Source organism: Perissodus microlepis, chromosome 19 (assembly GCF_051167445.1).
Source record: "Perissodus microlepis isolate ML-2025 ecotype Zambia chromosome 19, ASM5116744v1, whole genome shotgun sequence".
NCBI classification, from domain to species: domain Eukaryota; kingdom Metazoa; phylum Chordata; class Actinopteri; order Cichliformes; family Cichlidae; genus Perissodus; species Perissodus microlepis.
In genome coordinates this window covers 25,022,658-25,044,051 of record NC_140479.1, presented here as the reverse complement: position 1 = coordinate 25,044,051, position 21,394 = coordinate 25,022,658, and the positions used below count along the sequence as shown (strand labels likewise).

At 39.7% G+C, this 21,394-nt stretch overlaps 1 protein-coding gene across 2 annotated transcripts in view; it reads right to left on the bottom strand.

Annotated features, from left to right (window-relative positions):
- Positions 1–4,788: 4,788 nt before the first annotated feature.
- bahd1 (bromo adjacent homology domain containing 1) overlaps positions 4,789–21,394 on the bottom strand; it is a 35,696-nt gene continuing 19,090 nt past the window's right edge. For both annotated transcript variants that reach the window (XM_084914474.1, XM_084914475.1), the window contains exons 2-7: positions 18,526–20,283; positions 13,530–13,939; positions 13,062–13,221; positions 12,858–12,937; positions 9,918–10,009; positions 4,789–9,805 (exon numbers count right to left, since the gene is read on the bottom strand). In XM_084914474.1, the coding sequence (XP_084770600.1) occupies positions 9,613–9,805; positions 9,918–10,009; positions 12,858–12,937; positions 13,062–13,221; positions 13,530–13,939; positions 18,526–20,152 (2,562 nt within the window). In that variant the 5' untranslated portion in view covers positions 20,153–20,283 and the 3' untranslated portion in view covers positions 4,789–9,612. The remainder of the gene's footprint in view (positions 9,806–9,917; positions 10,010–12,857; positions 12,938–13,061; positions 13,222–13,529; positions 13,940–18,525; positions 20,284–21,394) is intronic.

Sequence of the window (21,394 nt, the reverse complement as noted above, 5' to 3'; positions counted from 1 at the left end):
TTAGACACTTTACACAGTGCTTTTCAAGAGCAATTTGCAGAGCATAAAGTGTATATTTTAGCAGCTGATGTCAAGAGCAGACTGCTGTGTGAATATATGAGTTGACAAGTGAAGATAAAGAGGAGACAGCTTTTCATCTTATTACAGAAACACAACAGTGGTCATCTCTGCTAATGGCAACAACTGTCCACATGCAGCACACTGCAACTTTGTGCTTCCTGCTTAGCCTTGAAGTGTCAAGGACGACCTTCATCTGAATGTAAATGTGTGCTGCCCTTACAGTCATCTTTGTCATGTTGTTGACATTGATATACTAAGTAGTGGTAGTTACGTGCTGTGTTTATAATTTCCGGGTCCCCTTTCATGCTTATGATCTGAAGATTGTTACAATGAACTCTATATATTTGAAATATTCAGAATAAAAATGAAGCAGCTGCATCCTGAGACCTATAATAATAATGCAGAGAAAACAGAAATTGGTTTATAAAAGACTTTAGGATATGGTTCTGATGTCTGCTCTCACTGAAAGAAAAAAAAGCAGCATACAACAAATGACACAACTCTGAAATAACCTTTCGGGGCATTTTAAACTGAAGAAAACAATTTACAGGCTTTCACTTTCTACTGTATTGTGCTTTTTTTCTCTCTAGACTTACAAGACTCTTAGAAAAAAGAGAGAGAAAAAACAAAACAAAACAATCCTTACCTGGAGGGTGCAATGTTGGGAGTAGTTTTTAAAAAAAGAATTACTGAGCATTTTTAAGGAGCAAGAAAATGCTGAAGAGCAGAGAAGTAACAGCTTCTGCAACCATTAGAAGAGGATTTTGCAGAGATATAACAGCAGCAGGAAAAACAGGCTCTGAATAAATTCTGGGAGAATCTGCCCCTCAGCAGAATCAACTCAAGACCAATTGCCACAATAATATGGAACTTTCCAGAAGATGAAGCTCCTGTGCCTGTGAGTCAGTACATCAGAGTGTAGAACACTACAAAGGTTCAAAAGACACGACAGCAGTGCAAAATTGGATTGAGTCAGGCAGCGGAAAGCCTTACAGGTGTGTAATTCAAACACCTCAGGACCTCGACCAAAATCCACTTGCTCTTACCACATTTCTCGCAGCTATCTGACAAGATATATAGTAAGGAAATCCCATTTCAGGCAATTGCTTCACCTTTCTGGATAGTTTTGGGATGAGGGGAAATGTTTTGTTGGAGAAAATTGAGAGAAAAAAGCATATTTTACTTTTATCTTGTTCAGTAAATGCCCATTTTTGTGATTGACTACAGCTTACCTGCCTGTTATCGTAAAAGGTGTGACTAAGTCAGGCTGTACCAAGCTTTGATTCATCTACGTACTAATTTATACCTATACTCAAGTCCTTTTTTTCATTTAAATAATTAGACTGGGTTTGTAAAGTTTACATTTGTACTAACTTACAGCTACTTTGGCAAAATATCAAGTTCAACTGTACATTTTGAACAATTTCAACTACTAACTAAGATTTAGTTTTTAAAATATTTTTGTGATTCAAATAGCCGGGGGAAAAAAAGACATTTAAGCATAGTAAATTAGTTTAATGTGACGATTTTTAAGCAAAAAAGTTCAAATTATTGGAGAACAATTTTATCCATTGTCTTTGTCAGATTTTGACTCACCATGCAATACCACATGGAAAGCGCCTGGTTGACAATAGCTTCATTTTTCAGCATGACAATGAACGCAGACACACTGCCAGTGCAGTGCAAGGACACCTGAATAGAAAAATACACAGTGGAGTAGTATCATTCTTGGACTGACTTCACCTGGGGCCCAGATGTCAATGTTTTTGAAGTGCTGTGGGATCAGACAGAGAAAGGAACAAACCAACTTCCAAAGAAGAGCTTTGAAAGTCCCAGATAACTATTCCTGAAGACCATTGAAGAAATTACAAGAAAACTTACCTAAAGGTGTTCAGGCTGTGTTGAACAATAAAGATGGTCACACTAAAGTTCAAACTCAGTAGAGCTGTACAAACTCAGTTTTTGCCTATATATTGCATTTCTATGTATGTTTTTACATGTTTCAATAAATCATGTGCCTATTTTTTATTGTCCTAGCACAAAATAGGCGGATCAAGACTTTTGCATGGTACTCGATCCATTATGATTAAACTGTTTTAACACACAACCTTTTATTACGGAGTTTTGTCAGCTTCTATAAATTAAATACTGCTAACATGCGTTTGACTCTTTCAACTTTTTGCCCTTCCAATTTTCACTTTCTTTCAGTTCAGTTAAATTTTACTTATATAGCGCCAAATCACAACAACAGTCGCCTCAAGGTGCTTTATACTGTATTTCAGGACCCTATAATAATACAGAGAATACCCCAACAAATAAATGTCTTCTATGAGAAAGACAGGACAAAAGACATAAGACAACCAGAGATGAATAATTACTAATGATTAAATGCCGAATTATTATTGTTATTGTTATGATTATTCAAGACCTTGTATGTGAAGAAGAGGATTTGAAATTTGAGTGGATTTAACAGGGAACCAATGAAGAAAAGCCAACTGGGAGAAATATGCTCTCTCTTTCTAGTCCCTGTCAGTACTCTTGCTGCAGCATTTTGGATCAACTCTGCTTTCTGGTCCCAACTCTGGATAGTCATGTTTTTGGGGGGGTCATCAAATTTAGTCAGATTTCTACAAATGAGTGCTGCATCCAAAATGTTATGGCGGACATCTCTCATAACATGTCCTGTTTTTTCCCAGAAAATCTTTCAGTTATCTCTAAAGTGTTTTCTTGGACACCACTCAGAGAAGACCAGAGAAAACTACAGTCCGAGAGACATTGTTCTGGCAAAACTACACACCTGTTCACTATGAATTTTAGTGACCCCCGACTGACGTAACTGGGTGTCAATACCCTAACGTAAATTGTTATTTAAAGAAATCTACCTGGCCCAGACAATCTGCTATCGTTGGTGGCTAGCTTCAGAATTTTCCAGAGTACAGAGCCTGTCCTCCAGAATGGTAAACAGGCTACATTTATAACTAACATGACGCTTGTAATAAGGAAGCTTAACAACAACAATAAGCTTAACAGCTGCCACTAAACAGGAAAGTGTGTAAGGGACAGGTGAAAAAACCATGTTGCTAGTGACTCAGCTACAAGCTAAGCTAAGCTATCGAATCCTTACAGACAGAATACTGTGAATATAAATAGCAGGTGATTCAGCAGAGTGTTCTCTAGATAAAGCACCTGGATATGACACTATGTTGTTATCTAAAGGTTGTTTTTTTTAAATTAAACAGGCTACATAAAACACCACTGTGCGCTGTAATAGGAACAGGAAGTGATACGATATCTCAGCGGGAGCTAACACCAAGTAAAATTTTATTTGTATAGCACCTTTCAAGTCAAAGATCACAAAGTGCTTCACAACAAAATGCCAGAGCAGTAAAAAAGAGAGAAAAAAAGAGTTAACTAAATGCAAGTCTACAAAGATGGGTTTTTAGTTGTTTCTTGAAAGAGACCCATGAGTCCACAGATCTCAAGCTCAGAGGAGAAGACGTCTGGTGGCCACTGTGGCGAAAGCTCTGTCTCCTTTACTTTTCAGCCTCTTATGCTGTAGGTCCTGATCATAAGATCTCAGGATGTATCGCTATAAAAGTTCACTGAAGTAAGCCGGTGTTCATACACAAAGAGCTTTAAAATCAGAACCAGAATCTTGATATGGACTCTGGGAAGGAGCCTGTGCAGCTGGATCAACAACGGTGTGACATGAGAGTAACTAGAAAACACTCGCAGCAGTGTTCAGAACAACCTGGAGACATTCCTGGGAGTATTTGCTTAGACAAGTGAACAATAAATTTCAGTAATCCAAGCGCAATGAAATACATAACAGCCTAAATGGTACTTAAGTGAGAACCTTTATGTTTGGTTAATGATTTAAGATGCATTTTCTCATTCCTATTTAATTAGTGCCTTTTCTACTTCTATTTTAACTGGTAATGTGTCAATTTTAGACATTTTCACCATATAATTGTTCAGCTATATTTATCCCTTTTGTTTTGACTGCTTCACATTTGACTAACAAATCATTTCTAGTGCTATTTGCAAAGCAATTTAACTGGTAATTTAGTACTTGTTGCTGCTTTAACCCAATAAGTGTCTATCCATTACCTTTCAAACCTTTCTGACTCTGTGTGTGTATTTGAAACTAAAACTATTTATTCCTAACATTTAACTGCTTCAGATCCACTGATTTCTCTCCCTAACTGCTTAGTGCATTAAGCCTTATTTGGGAACCATAAATCCTGTACTGACAGTCAGTACAGATATTCAGTAAAGACAGTAACATAGTCATAACAGGAATTTGCTGCACAACCACTGAGAATTCACATCATATACAGACTGATGACTATATAAATGCCATTCACACAGACATGCAATCACACTAAATAGCCCAGTGTGTGAGCTGAAGCAGATGAGCTTTCTGACTCACACATTCTTGCTGTTACAGATGCAAATCACTTACCTGCAAAAGACTGAAAGAGACGAGATCAGCCATGATTATGTAGGTTTGTGTGTTTACCTTTTTCCACATATGCATGTTACACATTAATATTTATCTCTGAAACCTTTTAGTAAGTCTGTGCTTTGATTATTGCAATGACCTTTTAATTTATTAAAAAACAAATCAGATATTTAAAAAAAAATTGTCCAAGTGGGCCACCATGTGGGCGAGAAGCATTACTGCATCCATAATAACATACGTGCAGGTAATAAAAACTCAGAAGCTTGTTCAAACTCATATATTATTTATTACAATTAAATATTTTTCTTATATTACAGGTCCATTTGAAACCATACAAATAATCTGTGCTGTGATTAATATTTCCAAGATATTTCCAAAAAAAAGCCATGCAAAGAAACAAACAAATTCACATAAGAAGTACACCTGGGAATGAAGTTCAATTCATGGTTTAATCCCCTGCCCTCTTTTAGCCTTAGTCTTTTTGGTGAAAGCATTTCTTTGTGGTGATTCAAGCTCAATACCAAGAACTGTGTCATCTGATGAAAAGTGAAAGGCATTTGAAAGGTACGCAAAAACTACAGTAACTATTTGTACTTTTCTTTGTGGAAAATTCTTGGAATACATGTAATACAGGATAATGGGAACAGGCACAGAGGACCAATTAAGACACAAGCATCACACATCTTGATTAAACATAATTAGTTTGCTGAGTGATTCCTAAGGCCATAAAATGTGCGCGGTGTGGTTTTCTAATTCTGGATTTAAGTTGTTGAACCAAATCAAACCAAATATTTTCACCTGATTCAAGTTGGCTATACTTCATACACCATCAAGCAATATTCAGAATTTTTTTTAAAAACGTTTGTTGAATAAAGACATGATAATATTTAAGTCATCGGGGTATCAGCGGGACATATTAAAATAGCATGGAATAGTTTTAAATTCAGATGAATTGAAATAAACACAAATAAATGAATATGAGACATCTATTTAAATTATTTCTGAATTCAAACAAACAAAAAAAGTCTATGCTACTTACAGAGGATAAGGAGCAAAGGAGATGTAGGCGGGATGTGGGCATTTTAAAGTGATACTCCACCTAAAATTTTGACTATCAAATACTACTGTGCTTGTAGGTCAGGTGTAACGCCTCCTTCATGTAGATCAGTAGATCAGCAGCTGTAGTCAGCTCATATGTCCTTGTCTTATCGTGTTGAGTGTGTTTGTCCGAATGTCTTTTTTTCTGTATTTATGGAACTTATTAAACATACACTGAGAGGTTTATTATGATAACGTGGTTTAGGGAAGCTTCTCTGGACATTTTGACACAGTTTATTCACCATGATGACTTGCATCAATTAATGTTTATAAGAAATGATACAAATCAAGCTAACTATTATGTTTTTCCGGAAGGCTTAAACTACCGAGTTAAAGCAGTGAGGAGGGAGCCAAGCGGTTTAGCAGGACAAAGTCACAACAACCTCTTGATATGAGTATAAAATGTGGCTTTTTTCTTTTTCTTATTGTAGCAAAAATCATGAAAAGTCCCCAAATGAAATTTCATGTCATTATATGAAACAGTAGCTGAGATGAGATTCCACTTTCTGTCAGAAAAGCAGTTTGAGAAATTGAAAATCCATCTGGTAAACTTTTTGATATTCGGTCTGAAGACTGACAATTTTGGTTAGGATTGCAAAGAATTTGTACCTGGGAAAAATTCCAGTAAAGCGGTTAGCTTTGGGACTTGCAAGAGAAAGAAGAATTTATTTATTAGAATGCTTCCAATGATCAATGGGCAAGTTTTTTTTAATGTTTCCTTCAAATGGGATCCCAAATCCACATACTGATCTTTGCACGGATAAATCAAAGTTATGGTAAGATATCCTGCTTGGATATCTTAAATCTAAAAACAAACAAACAAACAAACAAACAAAAAAACAGGTATATATAATATAATGCACAAATAGTCATTAATGGGCTGTGATATGAAAAGAATAAAACAATCAGTGACACCAATCAATGTGCCAAATTTTGCATTGCTGCTTGGCCCCAGGTGATTGACATTTTGTGAACAAAGCTTTCTTGTGGAGAGTTACCAAAAACAAAACAAAACAGTATGGAAGCTTGTTTATGCCACTTAAAAATATATATATTTTTGGCTATCCATAAGTAAAAAAATGTGGATTATTATCTCAAAGTTTTGACCTAACTTCAAGTTTGAATGTGTTTTTTTATTATTATTTTGAGTTATTTTCTGATATTTTTTGAGTTAATAAATTAAAATGTTAAGATTCTTAACTTGAATTGAATTGAATGGCATAATAACCCCAAATTGTGACTTATGTATGGCAAAAAACTTTTTTTTTTTTTAAATGGCAGAATGCTCTAAGGTCTGCATGTAAGAAATGAATCCGTAACTAGCTGGTTAGCTTAGCTTAGCTTAGCCTAGCATAAAACCAAAAACAACACAAAATTTGCTAACAAGAAATTTGTTATAACACTTTGATTTATACAGACTAAACAAATTACATACACAATGTTACCTATTATGCTCACAGATGATAAGGGTGCATCTGGCTTTCTACCCCGCTCCCACTTCCAAGCATTATAGATCGCTAAGCTAACTAGCTTCTGCTTTATATTTAAAGTACTGATATGAAAGCATTGTCAGTATTGTCATACCACACTCTGTAAAAAGTTAGTTTCTCCAAAAAAAGAAAAAAGAAATCCTCATCTACTCTCAACTAGTTAAGTAGTTTGATACCAAACATCACTCTCAATAAAAATGTTGATTAAGATGGACTTTCAGGTCACATAAGATCACAGGTAACACTGAAATACATGTCAAGCATCTAGGAATCAAGATCAGCGCACTTACAAGCTTCATAACTCCAGACTGAGATCAATACATGGTACTAAATAAAAGGCTGGGAATGTTCTATAAGGCAGCAAAGATCCAGGGCACAGGCTAATGGTAAGTTAAAATCAGTGAAGCAATCGGCATTTAAAGGTGAAGAGGCAAAGCTTCACCATCTCAGGGGAAATGAAAAGGAGGATGACAGGAAGCTGGAAAAGGCCAGGGTACATTTTGGTCCTGCAAGGTTTAGCATCTCTGGTCACATGTTAGCGCATGTCCTTCAAACCGCATCTGAGATCCTTCCAAATACTCCATATGTGTCCTCAAATCTGCCTATTGCCTACTTCAGTGTCTCAAAGCAAAATTGCACGAGCTTGTATTGGGTAAGCGAGCTGAAACACAGAAATACTGCTGCAAAGACTCTCACACTTAGTGCAGCTACGGAGAGACATCTTCAGCCTCCTTTCTAATCAGGAATGCAAGCCACTCATCTAAAACTCTTTAAAATGATCTTTTGAAAATAAATTATATATTTTGTCAGTACAGAAATAAATACATATCTTTTCTCAAACATAGGAACGAATCATCATCACAGATCTAAATGCTACACTGACTACATTATTCACCAGCTCATCAGTGAAGAAACAAGAATATACGTGACTAACTGATGCCATCTGCCACTAACAGACACCCATCCAGATATTTAAATGCAAATATACAGTACGCTGACACCGGAGTCAAATCACACCTCTGGTAAACAGCTTTGAAAAAGTAAAATATTCCTCGGCATTGGCATAACAAAAATCCCCTTTAATGCTCGGCTGATCCTCGCAATGTGAAAGCAAGCAAACTAAACTCTCGCTGTCTTTTAGCGGTTAGCATGCCCGTGTGAAAGTCTTCACTACAGATACAGATACAGAATAAAACCTGCATCTCTCTCAAAACTTAAGTAGAGAAGAAGCCAAAAAAACTTTAATTGCTTGCTCTTGTTATACTTTTTCACTGCTAATTAGATTCGATCAAACCGTTTGACTGAGAATGTCTTTCATGGCTGTCTTTGGGGCGCGCTGCAAAGCTCTCCAAAATCAATCACCATTAGACAAAAATGTCAATTTTAATATTTGGGAAACTTCCTCACATGCTTGCTTGCTGAGATTTGGATGAGAACACTCTCTGTATACATTGTAAGCACACAGCTGGAGCCAACAGCTAATTAAGCTTAGCTTAGCACAATCGCTCCAAAAAGATATGTATGCAGATATTTGTAGTCTGCTTGTAGCCCACGTTCTATCAACCAATCATGTTTGAGCATGCTTCGACTGCAAGCATTTAGAGGGGGAAAAATAGGGATTGCTGATTTACTGAAACACACCTAGCTTCTTTAAAACTGATCTGTAGTCACATGCAGTCGATAACACTCTGACAGAACAGGCGTTCTTGCCCTTGACAGCTGCTAATTACATATATAGTAACCAACCATTGCCCCGAGAGTAAAACTTAGACTTTATGCTAAGCTATACTAACCAGCTGCTGGTGATTATTTCATTTTGATTAAACAGACATGAAACTGATTCCTTCTTATTTATCACAAGCAAGCACATTTCCCAGACTATCACTATTTCTCAGAACAGCATGAACACAGCTGCATTACAGTAAGATTTCTATATGCCGTGTCAGTAGAAAACGCCATGTTTTCACTATCAAATGGACTCAGTGCAGCTCAAAGCAGCAGAAATAAACTGAGTGAAAAAAGATGTGATTAAGTCTTCAGCTGCACCATCCGGTGTGGCACAATATGCCACATATTTTCATTATCTATGGCGTATCAAGATACTTTGTGTTATCTGTTGTCTGTCAGGCAGATAGTAGCATTATTCACATGAAACATCGAGTTCTCGGCAATCTAATCAAATTTCACATTTCTAAGAGCTACAGTAGCATTTTCTACAGCAGAGTACGTTCCAGGTTCTTCACACAGCTGCTACAACACCAGAGAGCCATGTATGATAAAAGAAAAAGATTTACACTGCCATAGCAACTCTTATATATTACGTCAGACCATTAGTTTACTTAATAAATGCGTGACATGTAAGCATGAATGACAGACTGAAAAGAAAATAAGCTGTCAAGCCGTCGTCCGAAACTCCAGTTCCTCTCTCACGGAGGCAGCCAGTGAGAATCTGTGGCAGATGAAACCGGGGTGTAATGTGATGTCATGCCTCGTCAGATACTATTGCAGGTTCTTGAGGAGGCGTCCGTAGCGGAAGTCGTAGACGTGTCGACAGAAAAACACCAGCTCTGGGTCAGTGTCATCGGGCACACAGTGGTGGGTGGGCATGGCGTTTCCAACAACAGGGGGCACCACAAGGGAGGCGGCGCTGTCGCTGATGCCTTCTCTACGGCGTTTTACCAAGGCACAAAATCTGGACAGGAAACAAACACAACATGAGAAACTAACCTCAAAAACACCCCTAATGGCTCAAAACTGCCTGAAATTAAGAACACGACAGAAAGTAAAAATGCTTTCCTGCTTACCGACAATACTGTGCCAATGTTAGGACATAGCATTTGTCTTCAATACAGGCCACACTGTTCACATCCTGGTGACGGGATGCAAAGACCTCATTCTAGAGAAAGACACTCGGGTTAGATCCATACAAAAAAGCCCAAACAAACAAACCCCATCATGATATCCTCTTACATGTAGAAGTAGCGGGTGGGACTTTAAAAACTAAATCTCTCTTCTAAATTTTAAACAATCCCTCCTGCCTCACCCTCACTTCCAGATACATAAACCGATTTGCAGAGAAAGACGCTTTACGTCATCCTCTGTGACAAAGCCGTGTTCCTGTTCTCACACTGCTGCTCTGATGTGTTTGTTGTCTGTCAGTGCACGCTGAGAGTCGACAGACTTCATGTGGTTTAATGTTTCTAGACAGTGAATTGAACTCGTTCCTCTGGGAGATTACTGACATCAGGACGTGAACACAATAGAGACGCGTTCCGTCCGCGAGCGTACAGTGCTGTGCAAAAGTGTTAAGCCACCTTTCATTTCTTTATCTTTTGCTTTTAAGGAGTCAGATTTATCTTCAGCAAAGGTTTGTGAAGGTCTTCCAAAGTTTTTTTTTTGTACATCAGCTGCTTTTTCACTTGACCATTTACAGAGAAATTTTTGTTGTTGTTGTTTGATGAGTTACTTAACACTGCAATAAAAAGACTTCTAACTCAAGAGATACACCATTGTTGTGTTTACACATAACAGAAAGTTAACAAAGACCCACTTTAAATGTTATCTTCAGTCACTTTGTTACTATCTGCTTATTGCAAAAACATATAATTTGTTCCAATTTTCTTAGTTGAAGATGTGAAAAAAGCCAAGAATAACCCACACTGACAGGTATAAAAATAGTACTTCTGCACCAACAAGGTGATTTCCAAAGAGCTATTAGCCAAAAACTTGATGTGCCTCTGCTCGGTGCAGTGCAATGTGTCCTTAAAAAAATCTGAGTAAATTGCACAATTGGAGGACAAAGGAAAAAGTGGTAGGAGGTGAACAGTCTCTGAAAGTCCTTAAAAAAAGGAAAAAAGCAAGGACCTGACCCAGGACCTCAGAGATTAATCTGGCCCCACAGTTGCTTTACTGTTCACTGAAGCCTCATCAGAAATAGTCTCAGGGGAAAGGTGGCTGTCAAGAAGCCAGTCTTAAGAAGGGGAAACAGAAAGAAAAGGCCAAAAGAGAAAAGAGCCATCTGTAACGGAACAAAAGGCAGCAAACATACAAAAAGAGAGCTTTGAATGTTCTTCAAGACGCCTGGAGAACTATTCCTAAAGACCGCTTAAAGAAATGACAGGAAAGCTTGGATGAGAGAGTTCCAAATATTGACTTTAAAGCTTGTTAAAATTATCCAAACTATTTTTTTTTCTTATATGTTGTATTTCCGTGTCAGTTTGCACATGAAATCTTTGCAGTGATAAATAAAATATATAAATAACAAAATAGCAAAATTTTACAAAAAATAGTGATGATTTAAGACTTTTGCACTATACTGTACAACTGTGCATTCATTGCTTTGATACAATGGTTATTCTTATTCTGTAACACAGTTCAAGGTGTCCCAATACAAAGAAATATACTTAATGTCCTTGGGCAAGACAATGAGCCAATGAGAGTGAAGGTGAACACCTTGCACTGGTATTTGAGTGAGAAACAGCTTACAGCCTGCTATAAATACACTGCTGAATTTTTCCTAAAACACCGTTCACTGTACTTTGTAAGCAGCTGGTGGTTTAACAGAAGTAGACAGCATACTTTTTGGGAACAATCTGCAGCCCTGGATTAATACACATTTAGTGCATTTTTTTAAATATTAAATCAGCAGGATTTAAAATAAACTACATCATCAGGTTTTGGACAATTAGAGAAGCATTTTAGCGTGTTCCCTTTCTTTCTGTGTTTTAAAGTTTACATAACATGTGTTGTTGACAATAGAAAACACATTTAACACTATAATAAGAGTCATTATATTCATTAATAGTATCTAAAATCTCTTCTGGTTTAGAAAGCCAGCACGAAGCACACATTACAGCCATTAGTTATTTCCCCCCCCCTTTTTTTAAAATCACAGCACTCAACCTGCTTGTTTTGAGAGTGTGGAAACCCACAATAATATGTGTCGATCAAACACCTGGATCCACCTTGAACCGTGCCGTAACCTTAACCGTGACAACACTAATTTTACAATTCCATTTGATCCAGCTACTAGAATTGCATCAAAGAGGCGAGTAAAAATTACATGGAAATTACATGCAGCAGGCAGGATTTTCCAAACTTCCTCGCAGTGCACTACAAAGCAAGGCCATTTAAAGTTACATGACCTCGAATTATATATCGCTGTAGCTTCTGAGTAGAGTGTGTTTCACCAAACAGTAAAATGTGGACCTGAAGTCAAGTTTCCCCTAAAATATTTTGTTATAGAGGCAGCGGATTGGCCTCTGGTGCAATTTCAGCAGCGCTGAATGATCATAGCAGCATTAAAAGGATATTATATGAGCACTTAAGGTATCAGAGAGTGTCTTTGATCCTCTTGTTCTCCCATCTTAATAGACATTTGGGCTACTTTATAGCTTTGTTAGGCCATAGGAGGACTTGAGCCTTTCAGTGTATGTCTCAGAGAAGGAGAGATATGCAGATAAAGGAGACACGAAGGTAGTAATCAGAGCCTGGCATAGTGCACACAGTGTTTCTGTGAGTTATTTAACTCGTCCCGCCAGAACCGGTGATGCTTTCTATTAAACGTACGTGAACTGGCTCGACCTGTGCATCACTAATAGCCATGATTACAGGCGCTGAATATGCTGCAGTTGACACAAGCTATATTTTAGATTTGCTGGTCTATAATTACCCCTGACAGTTATTAGAAAGCCGTGGTAAAAAAAAAAAAAAAGCATTTCGGAAACACACGTCAGCCTTCTCACCTCACAATGTACGCTGGGGTTGCGTCCTCCCTGTGTGTGTTCTGGACGGTAGTACCAAAACAAACTCATCATCAGCTCTCCTGAAGGAAAGAAAAAAAGTAAAACATAGCACGTCTTTAACTTCACTTCTCAAACCACTTATTACCACATAAATGCGTCTTCTCGTGTGGTGTGAGTAAATGCTGCGTACAGCGAGCGTACTACCTGACTCTGGCTCTTCCCACAGAGCTGAGACCTTAGCCACGTAAGGCAGAGACTTTTTTCTAGGTCCAGATTTCAGCAGAACAGTGTCTCTGACTCTAATCAGCTCCCCGTCCCTGTGGACTCCCTCAAAGCACTTCCTCAGCACCAGAGTGTCCTCTCCCTGGGAACACAGCAGCAGGAAATACTGACTCCTCTAGCAGTCAGAAACTGATAAGCTTTGAGAGGCTGTGGAGTAAAAAGCTGCAGGATGTGATTTGTATTGAATGGCTTCTACGCCTTGGTTGTCAGGGTTGCTGGATAAAATGTAGTAAAAAATAGTGAATAAGCGCTGATCCAACAGTGAAACAGGTGTTATGAATCACCCCCCATACTCTCTCAGGACACTTCAGTAAAATTACATCAGCTCTAATTAAAAGTGGTGCCATTGTGGCTGTGTCAAAAAGCACCAAAATGACTTTCTCTACATACCACAGAGAAAACCTCCTTCTCAAAGGACAGGCCAAATGGCCTCCAGCCATTGGTGGATTTTTGGCGGCCATTCTTCGGCTGCTTGGCAACCGTTTGCCCTCCGTCGCTGGCACAGCTGAGCTTCTGTTTCTTGTTCCTGTTGAGAGGGCAGACAGCCGAGCTGATGCTGCCGGTGCTGCGCGCGCCAGACCTTGACCCGCTGGGCTGCTTGGCACTCTGTGGACACTCCTTTGCCACCTTCAGCGGAGGCTGCGGTTGGCTGGGGTCAGACAGCGGAGTCTGGATGTGGGGCACTGATTGGCCGGCTGGAGGCACAGTGGGAACGGGGCAGCCAGTAAGGATTCGAGGGCTGGGACAAATGGGGATAGAGGAGGGGCTGTGGTGGTCATTGATGGTTGCTGGGTAGTCATCTGAGGAAGGAACAGAAAAGGTACGATAATGTGAAATGAATACAGAGTACTGAAACGAGCCCTGCGTGCAGATTTCAGAGCAATAACAGCTATTGAATCGCAGCCAAGACACACAGTTCATTCTTCGCCATTTGTTTTCATGCTACGCCCTCTTTCACGTGGCTGATGAACATCTGCAGGAAACGTCACGCAAACAAGCTTCAGCTGCAACATAAGCAGAGTTTCTGCTTGGCTGGAATGACAAAAATTCTCTTTAGATATTTTACTTCAACCTAATCTAGTTTATTTTGTTTATTTGTCACATTGCGAGATGGTAGCCCTACTTTTCTGATGGCGCCATCATTTTCTCCCATACTTTTGTTGGTTGTTAGATGGTTACAACTATGAACTTTGAACCACTTTTATGAATTATTACTTTATGCAAAATTACAATACAAGGAACAACAGAAACAATTACATTTCTGTAAATTTTAAGTAGTGTGTAATTAATTATAGGTAGTGCATTAATAATTTTAAGTAGCGCTGAGTACATGGTTTTTACAGGACAGACGAAATCATTTCACTGTAAGTATGCTGTACCTTTCGGGGTGCGTGCTGTATTATGGAGTGACTTAACCTTGTCTGACTTCCAGGTACTTTACAGGTATTTCATGGGAAAGGAGACACCAAGGACACTTATTCCTTTACACTCACTTTGAAAGATGTTTGAACAGTGATTGTGAAAAAAAAGAAAATAAATTAAGTTAGATTTGATGAGGTCACATGCAAATTTTGACAGTATTTTTTTTTCTCTTATAAATTGCTGAGGGGGAGCAGTTCTCATTTAGATCAAATAAAAGAACAGCTGAATAACAGAACATCAATCGTGCACATCAACATAATGAATATTGAAAAAGGATCCCAAAAGGCAAGATTAATCCACTCCATAATACGGCCAACGCCTTGAAAAACACAGTGTACTTATGACCTAAGACACTACCTAAAACTACTTACACTGTACTGAAATTTACTTGCAGTATAATTATTTCTGTGTTTCCTATAAAATCCTGAATTGTTATCCCCTCATTCAAGTGTACCTACCTTTAAGTATTTGTAGATAAATATAATTACATTATCATTTCAAATAAAACCCACAGAAATCCCATTTGATTACAGGGAATTGCGCCCTTAATCATAAGGTGTTACCTAGAACTTTGAACTCTGATACGAGAGGCACAACAAATACTTCGTTTGTTAATATTTATGCTGAAGTAGCAAAAAAATCAAACAGGCAGAGCCTCAATTAAGATCAATTATAGTCTTTACCATGCACACAAACTAGACGTTTCTCCTACAGTGGCACTGAAAAACAAGACAAGCATTCTCCTGTGTGAGAGGGGGGTTGTGCACACTCCCATGACACAGCTGCAGTGGTGACATTAAGGTGAAGCGATGATCAATGAACCCATTTCACAGCAGATTTGTGCACTTGTCATAGCAGGAAATATTCTTAACAGTGGCTCAGCTGCAGTCCCTGTCCCAGGCAGGAAGCCACAGCTGAGGATTAGATTACCAGGATCCTTCAAGCTCGCTCACCTAAATAGAATCCAGTCATTTTTAATGTTGTCAATTACACCTGTGCTTTTCCTGCTATGGCGAGTCAAAATCTCTGCTGACCGACCTATTTGTTGGCTTTCTGAATCTGAACCTCATCTGCTGCATTCATCGAATCCCTGAGAGTACATTAACACTTTTTTTTTGCTGTCTTTGAACTTCAGTGTTGTGCCCCCTGATAATTCTACCCAGTAAAATTTCAGAGAAAGATTGCCTGAAATTTTACTGGAAAGTCCATCATTTTGTTCTATTCAGATTAAACTACTACTCATATATACTGTTTTTGTGATCCAACTAGTATTCTGCACGTTTTACTTTACGTTATTGTGAAATACAACTATATACCAATCAGTGACTGTCACAAGCTGTCCTCTGCAATCTGATGAGTTTTATTGTGTGCTCAAGAATGGGACTTTACAAAGACTGCTTGAATTTATTTATCATATTTTCACTAGCCGATAAAAAGATTTGATGTTGTGTCCAGAGATGGGCAGTAACTTTTTTCAGCTAACGAGTAAAGTAAGGGATTACTATTGCAAAAACGGTAATTAGATTACAGTTACTTTCCCGTAGGAACGCTGCGTTACTGCATTACTAAAACCGTGATTTTTTGAGAGAATGTCTCATGACAGTGACGTAAGCGAGTGCGACGTTTGTGACAACAGCTGTGTGCAGATCAACAGTGGATAATATATGGAGTGCGGAGAGAGTATGAGCGTGCAGTGTTTAAAGCGTGGAAGTACTGACCTTATTTTGAGTTTGATTCCATAAAAAGTGACAAAAACGTGGGAAGAAAACTTATTTTTACAGCGAAAAAACCCCCTAAACTTCCAAGCAAGCACCGAGTGCGCTATGACCGAATGGGAAATTCACAGAGAAACTCACGGATTCTTCCACTGACCGCTGCGGCACACCTGCACCAGGGTAAACCTCCGCCTACCCTACTCCTGCTTTACAGGTGAAAATAGAGCAAAAGGACCGCTGAGTCTTTGATTTTATTTATTTTCTGCTGTGGTTTACTTGCATCTATTTGAAAGAGTGAGTGTAAACACAAAAAAATATTTTATTTTATGTGCTGGAATGTGTAGAAAATAGGTTTAAATGTTAAACTAATTTCTTCCAGTCAGAGAATGGTGCGTATAATTACATTTTTGCTTGATGCATAAAGTTAAAAGATTAAAACTAATAAAACAAGTTTTAAAAAGAGACTTTTCCATTTGATTACATTTTGTATGATGGATTATGCAGAAAAAGTAGAATTGGGCTGAAAGATCTATCACTTTATGACCTATTCAGGTTGTAAATCCCGTTTTAAAAAAGTAACTAAGTAACTAAGTAATTAATTACTTTTGAAAATAAGTAATCAGTAAAGTAACGGATTACTTTTTGGGGAAGTAATCAGTAATTAGTTACTGATTACTTTTTTCAAGTAACTTGACCAACACTGGTTGTTTCCCAAATTACTAATCCTGATTCATTTTTTATACTAAGAAGGTAAAATTTTCAGACGTTCAAACATCCAACCAGCCCTTTTTCTTGCACTTACATACATTTATGTCTGTATTATTTATAATAGTGATAAGATGCCTGTATTTTTCATGCATTATGTGATGAACAGCAGGTCCTCCTGCACATTTGCTGAGACTCTGAATCATGAGGTATTGCCATCTTTTCTTAAAAACTGATGCTTGGGTGAATGAGCACTTCGAGACGTGCATTTCCTCCATCCTTGCACTTCTTCCTCATTTCCTTCCTCGCATCCCCCGCTGGGCGAAGCCGAGATTCGAGGAAGAGACAAATGAGGGAAGCGAGAGGGCCCATTAGCCAAATGAAATGCAGCTTAAGCTGTACACACCTCGAAAGATGCCACAAAATGAGCAAGAGAGCGAGGAAGGTGTCAATAAAACCGGAGGTGTATACACCCAAACAGTAATGAGGTCTGTTCAGGCAGAAAAGTGGCAACACCTGTGTGGGTGGACCACAGACCTCTTTGACAGCATACTTATCACAACAGGAAAAGCACAAGTGTACTAATGACATTAACAATGGCTCTGTTCTATTTAGGTCTCCTAGTAAGCCATGACAGTATGACACAAACACACCCCACACACAATACCAGCAGCCAGTAAGTAAGCAGCCAAATGAAATTCAGCCATTATTTATTCTATTATGTACGTCTGTTCTTTTCCAAGTTAATATTTCCACTGAGATTAAACTTGGTTCTCTAGCAGATAAAAGTGTAAGTCCTCACAGACAGCGTGACCTGGTTGTGACTGCTAGAGACCAAAGAGTGACAGAGAGAGTGCGTGTGTGAAACTAGTGTTATTTTGAGATCACATTCAGGTGTTTCTAACCATACCCCCACATATTCAGACACTGTTTAACCCCAGCGTGCTTTCCTGTTCAGGCTCACATCGCTCACTTTGAACACAGAAACTCACAGCAGACACTCGAGCCCGTACAGCTCAATTGTATTCAGCCGCACAGGCCTCGTGTTCACCGTCCAATGACTTTTATTCAAACGGAGACAAAAGGGGTCTTGCCCTTTATCTGATATTTTTTTTCCCAACTTCCCACTCAAGTGACATGCCAAAGTGGGGAGAATATAAATGGCTCATATAATAGCTATTCTCAGCACATTGTACTCCTTTGGCAGCTGGATGAGCGGGGCTCTGCATGCAAAATAATATACCCATACTGTGCTGACGAACATTTAATACTTCTTCAAAACGCTTACTTAGATAAAAGGAGCCCGTCACAGAAATACGACTCCACTTGTGAAAACAGCTGTTTTAATGTCATTTATGAATCTTGAGGGCACTTTCTGAAGCCTAAAAGAAATCTGATCTCAGTTTGTATTTGGAAACAGAATACTGATGCAAACTTTGACAGGAAAATGTCATTCTGGTTGCACAAATGCCATAAGTAACTCATTAACTTGGAATTTCTACTAAATGAATTCTTGCAAATTAAACCGTGTGATCTCCGCTTACCTCTTTTTACGCTGTGGTTACATTTGATGCAGTCTGTGGGGCCAGAGGAGCACGCTCCTCTGTTAATTGCTGGAATCACACTGGTATAAGCAGAGTAGCCGTTGATCCTGCAGGGCTCTCCATAGCACGGTTTCACTGAGGTGCAGCAGTACACTGGATGGCTAATCCCTGAGGGTTGGGGACCCGTGCTGGGGAGCAGCTTCGGCCTCTTGCTGCCGCTTGGGCATAAAGCGAGGGGTGATATGGTGGAGGCGGAGTTGTCCGGGTGGCTGAAATGGACGTAGTAGCCTGGGAAACAAGTGTACGTGTGCGGGCTGATGGTTATGGCTGCCGGGTGGCCGACAGAATGGTGGTGGTGATGGTGGTGGTGATGATGATGGTGGTGGTGGAACACCTCAGACAGTGAGCCGTCCTCTGGTTCCTTGAAGGTTTTGTCATCCAGGAAGAGGGCCAGCCTGTGAAAGTACTCGACACATCTCTCCTGGGAGCAGCAGTAACAGGAAGACACCTCCGTCTCCACCTGCTCCTCTTTGATTGTTTTTAAGGAGAATCCCAGAGAAGAGCCACAGTGGAGAGGATGCTTGACACACTCCTGCCCCCCTGTGGCACCCTTCCACTCCGGATCCAAAGTCTCCGTCTTACACAAACTGCAGCATTCCTGGATGGCGGGGCTCACCTGGGAATGGACTGGATCTTCTGTGCCCTGTTTTCTGTGCTTTAGTTGCCCCTCATGTTTGGGATGTGTTCTTCGTTTGGTGTGTGTTGTTCCTTTGCACACAGGCTTACCACTCATTCCATCCTGAGTCGTAGCTGCAGCTTCACTTCTACTCCCTGGCTTGGACTCCACCTTCCTTTGCCGTTTGGCCCCATACGGGGCACTGGTGAGTTTGAGCAGCGTTGCAGCGGTGAGGCCTGCTTGACGCCGAGGTGTCGGTGCAAGCAAACTCAACCAGTCGATGTTCTGAGCCTCAGCTGTGGAACGCTTTTGTTTTTTCGGTCTCTCTTTTTGGACTGCTTTCCCTTCCAAAGAACCTTTTTTGGTTTTCTGATCTCCATGTTCAGTTTTAGTGAGCTCTTTCGCTGGCTCTTCGTTGGATGGCTGACATTTCTTTGCGTTATTCGCCATGAGTGAGTCGTCTTTGTAGAGCAGCAAGCTGTTGACAGCCTCAGCGTTAAGAGAAGCCATTCTCCTTCTGCGGGGCTCAAACATAGCTGAGGGCATCATGAGTAAGGCGTCAGATTGGTTGTTTTTTGGTTCCAGTGCTTGCTGATTGGCGGCAGAGGTTTTCTTGAGTCTATGTTTGGTCCCTCTTTGGATGGAGTGTTCCTTCTTTTTAACTTTTACACTCCTTTTCTTCCCAGCTTTTAGTGCATTCTTCTCTTTACCAGCAGCTCCTTTCTCCTCCAGACGGGTGAGCAAGACGCAACAGTCCAACGCATCTCCATCACTCACGGCTAGTTTCTTCTTTTTATTTTGGTGCAAGTCTTTCTTGTCCCTCTTTTTCTTCCTCTTCAGCTCAATCACCCCCCCTCTCCCTTTCTTCACACCATCCTGCTTTTCCTTACTTCCCCTCTCCTTCTTGGGCTTCCCGTATTTTGCCGTCTGGCACCGCTGAGCTTTCACCATATTCTCAGCGTCTGGGAGCAGATTCACTAAACTGTCTTCATCCACGGGTTTCTGATTGGTGGAGGGTTTCAGCTCAGACTGGGCTTTCAGTGGATATCATCATGGATCATCATCTGGGTCCATATGGCTCTCTGAGAAGACACAGATCAGACATTCAACATTAAAGCTTAAGCCACACACAGATGTTACTCATGCAGAACCTGAAAGTGACTTAATGTAACAGACAGGATCTTCTGATGCATTATGTAGCAACCAGTTTTACTCCGTTTGCTGTCAATTTTCCACATCCACAGAGAATAGGAGCACTTAGGAAACCCCTCTCCTTAACATGCAAATACGCTTCGTGCTCAAGACAGAGGATCAGACACCAAAAGCACATCACACGCTGCACGCACATTATGCATTCAGACTGCTCTCCCTTTTTCTTTTAGATGCATTTTAGATTTCATTTTTCTCCTTTTACACTATCTTGATCACAGCACGCTGATAACCACAACATTAAGACCACTAAAATTAAGTATCATTAATTAATACACTGTTAAGCTGAGAAACCTTGGGTCCAGCCATTCATGTGAATCTTACTTTGACACGTACCGCCTACCTAAACCTGTTCTTGATTGTTAACTTATTGTTCCAGAGCAACAGGTGTGCTGTTGCCATCACACCTGTAGTATGGGAACAACACACCTCGACAGCAGTGGTTTCCTCTGGCTGAACAATGCGGCCAGCCCCCCCACAAAAAACAGGAACACAACAAAAATGCTGCAAAAGCTGTCACTGTGGTATCTGTGACATGATGCGCAGGATCATGACAACAGTGAGAAAGGGCACACAGCCAACTCTTCACATAAAATGCTCATATAGATAAATCAGAGTCCTTTGTAGTAAATGCACGCATACTTACTTAGTGCCTTTTAATTTTTTTTTACTCTCACACAGCACTTTATTCTATGCCTGGCGTACATCCATCCATCCATGGAGTTCAGTTCCTTGGCCAAAGCACAGATTGCAATGAGGACTGGAGCCTCCTGGAATTGAACTGTAGCTCTTCTGATCAGTAGGTGACCTGCTTTGCCTCCTGAGCTGGCACTTTAACATTTAGGATTAATATTGAGAAGGGCTGAATTTTGACCTAACCCACCATCTTGTCCTAAATAAGATGCACAAAAAGGACAAGAGGTGGTTGTAGCTCAGGAGGTAGAGCAGATCATCTACAAATCGGAAGGTTTGTGGTTTGATCCC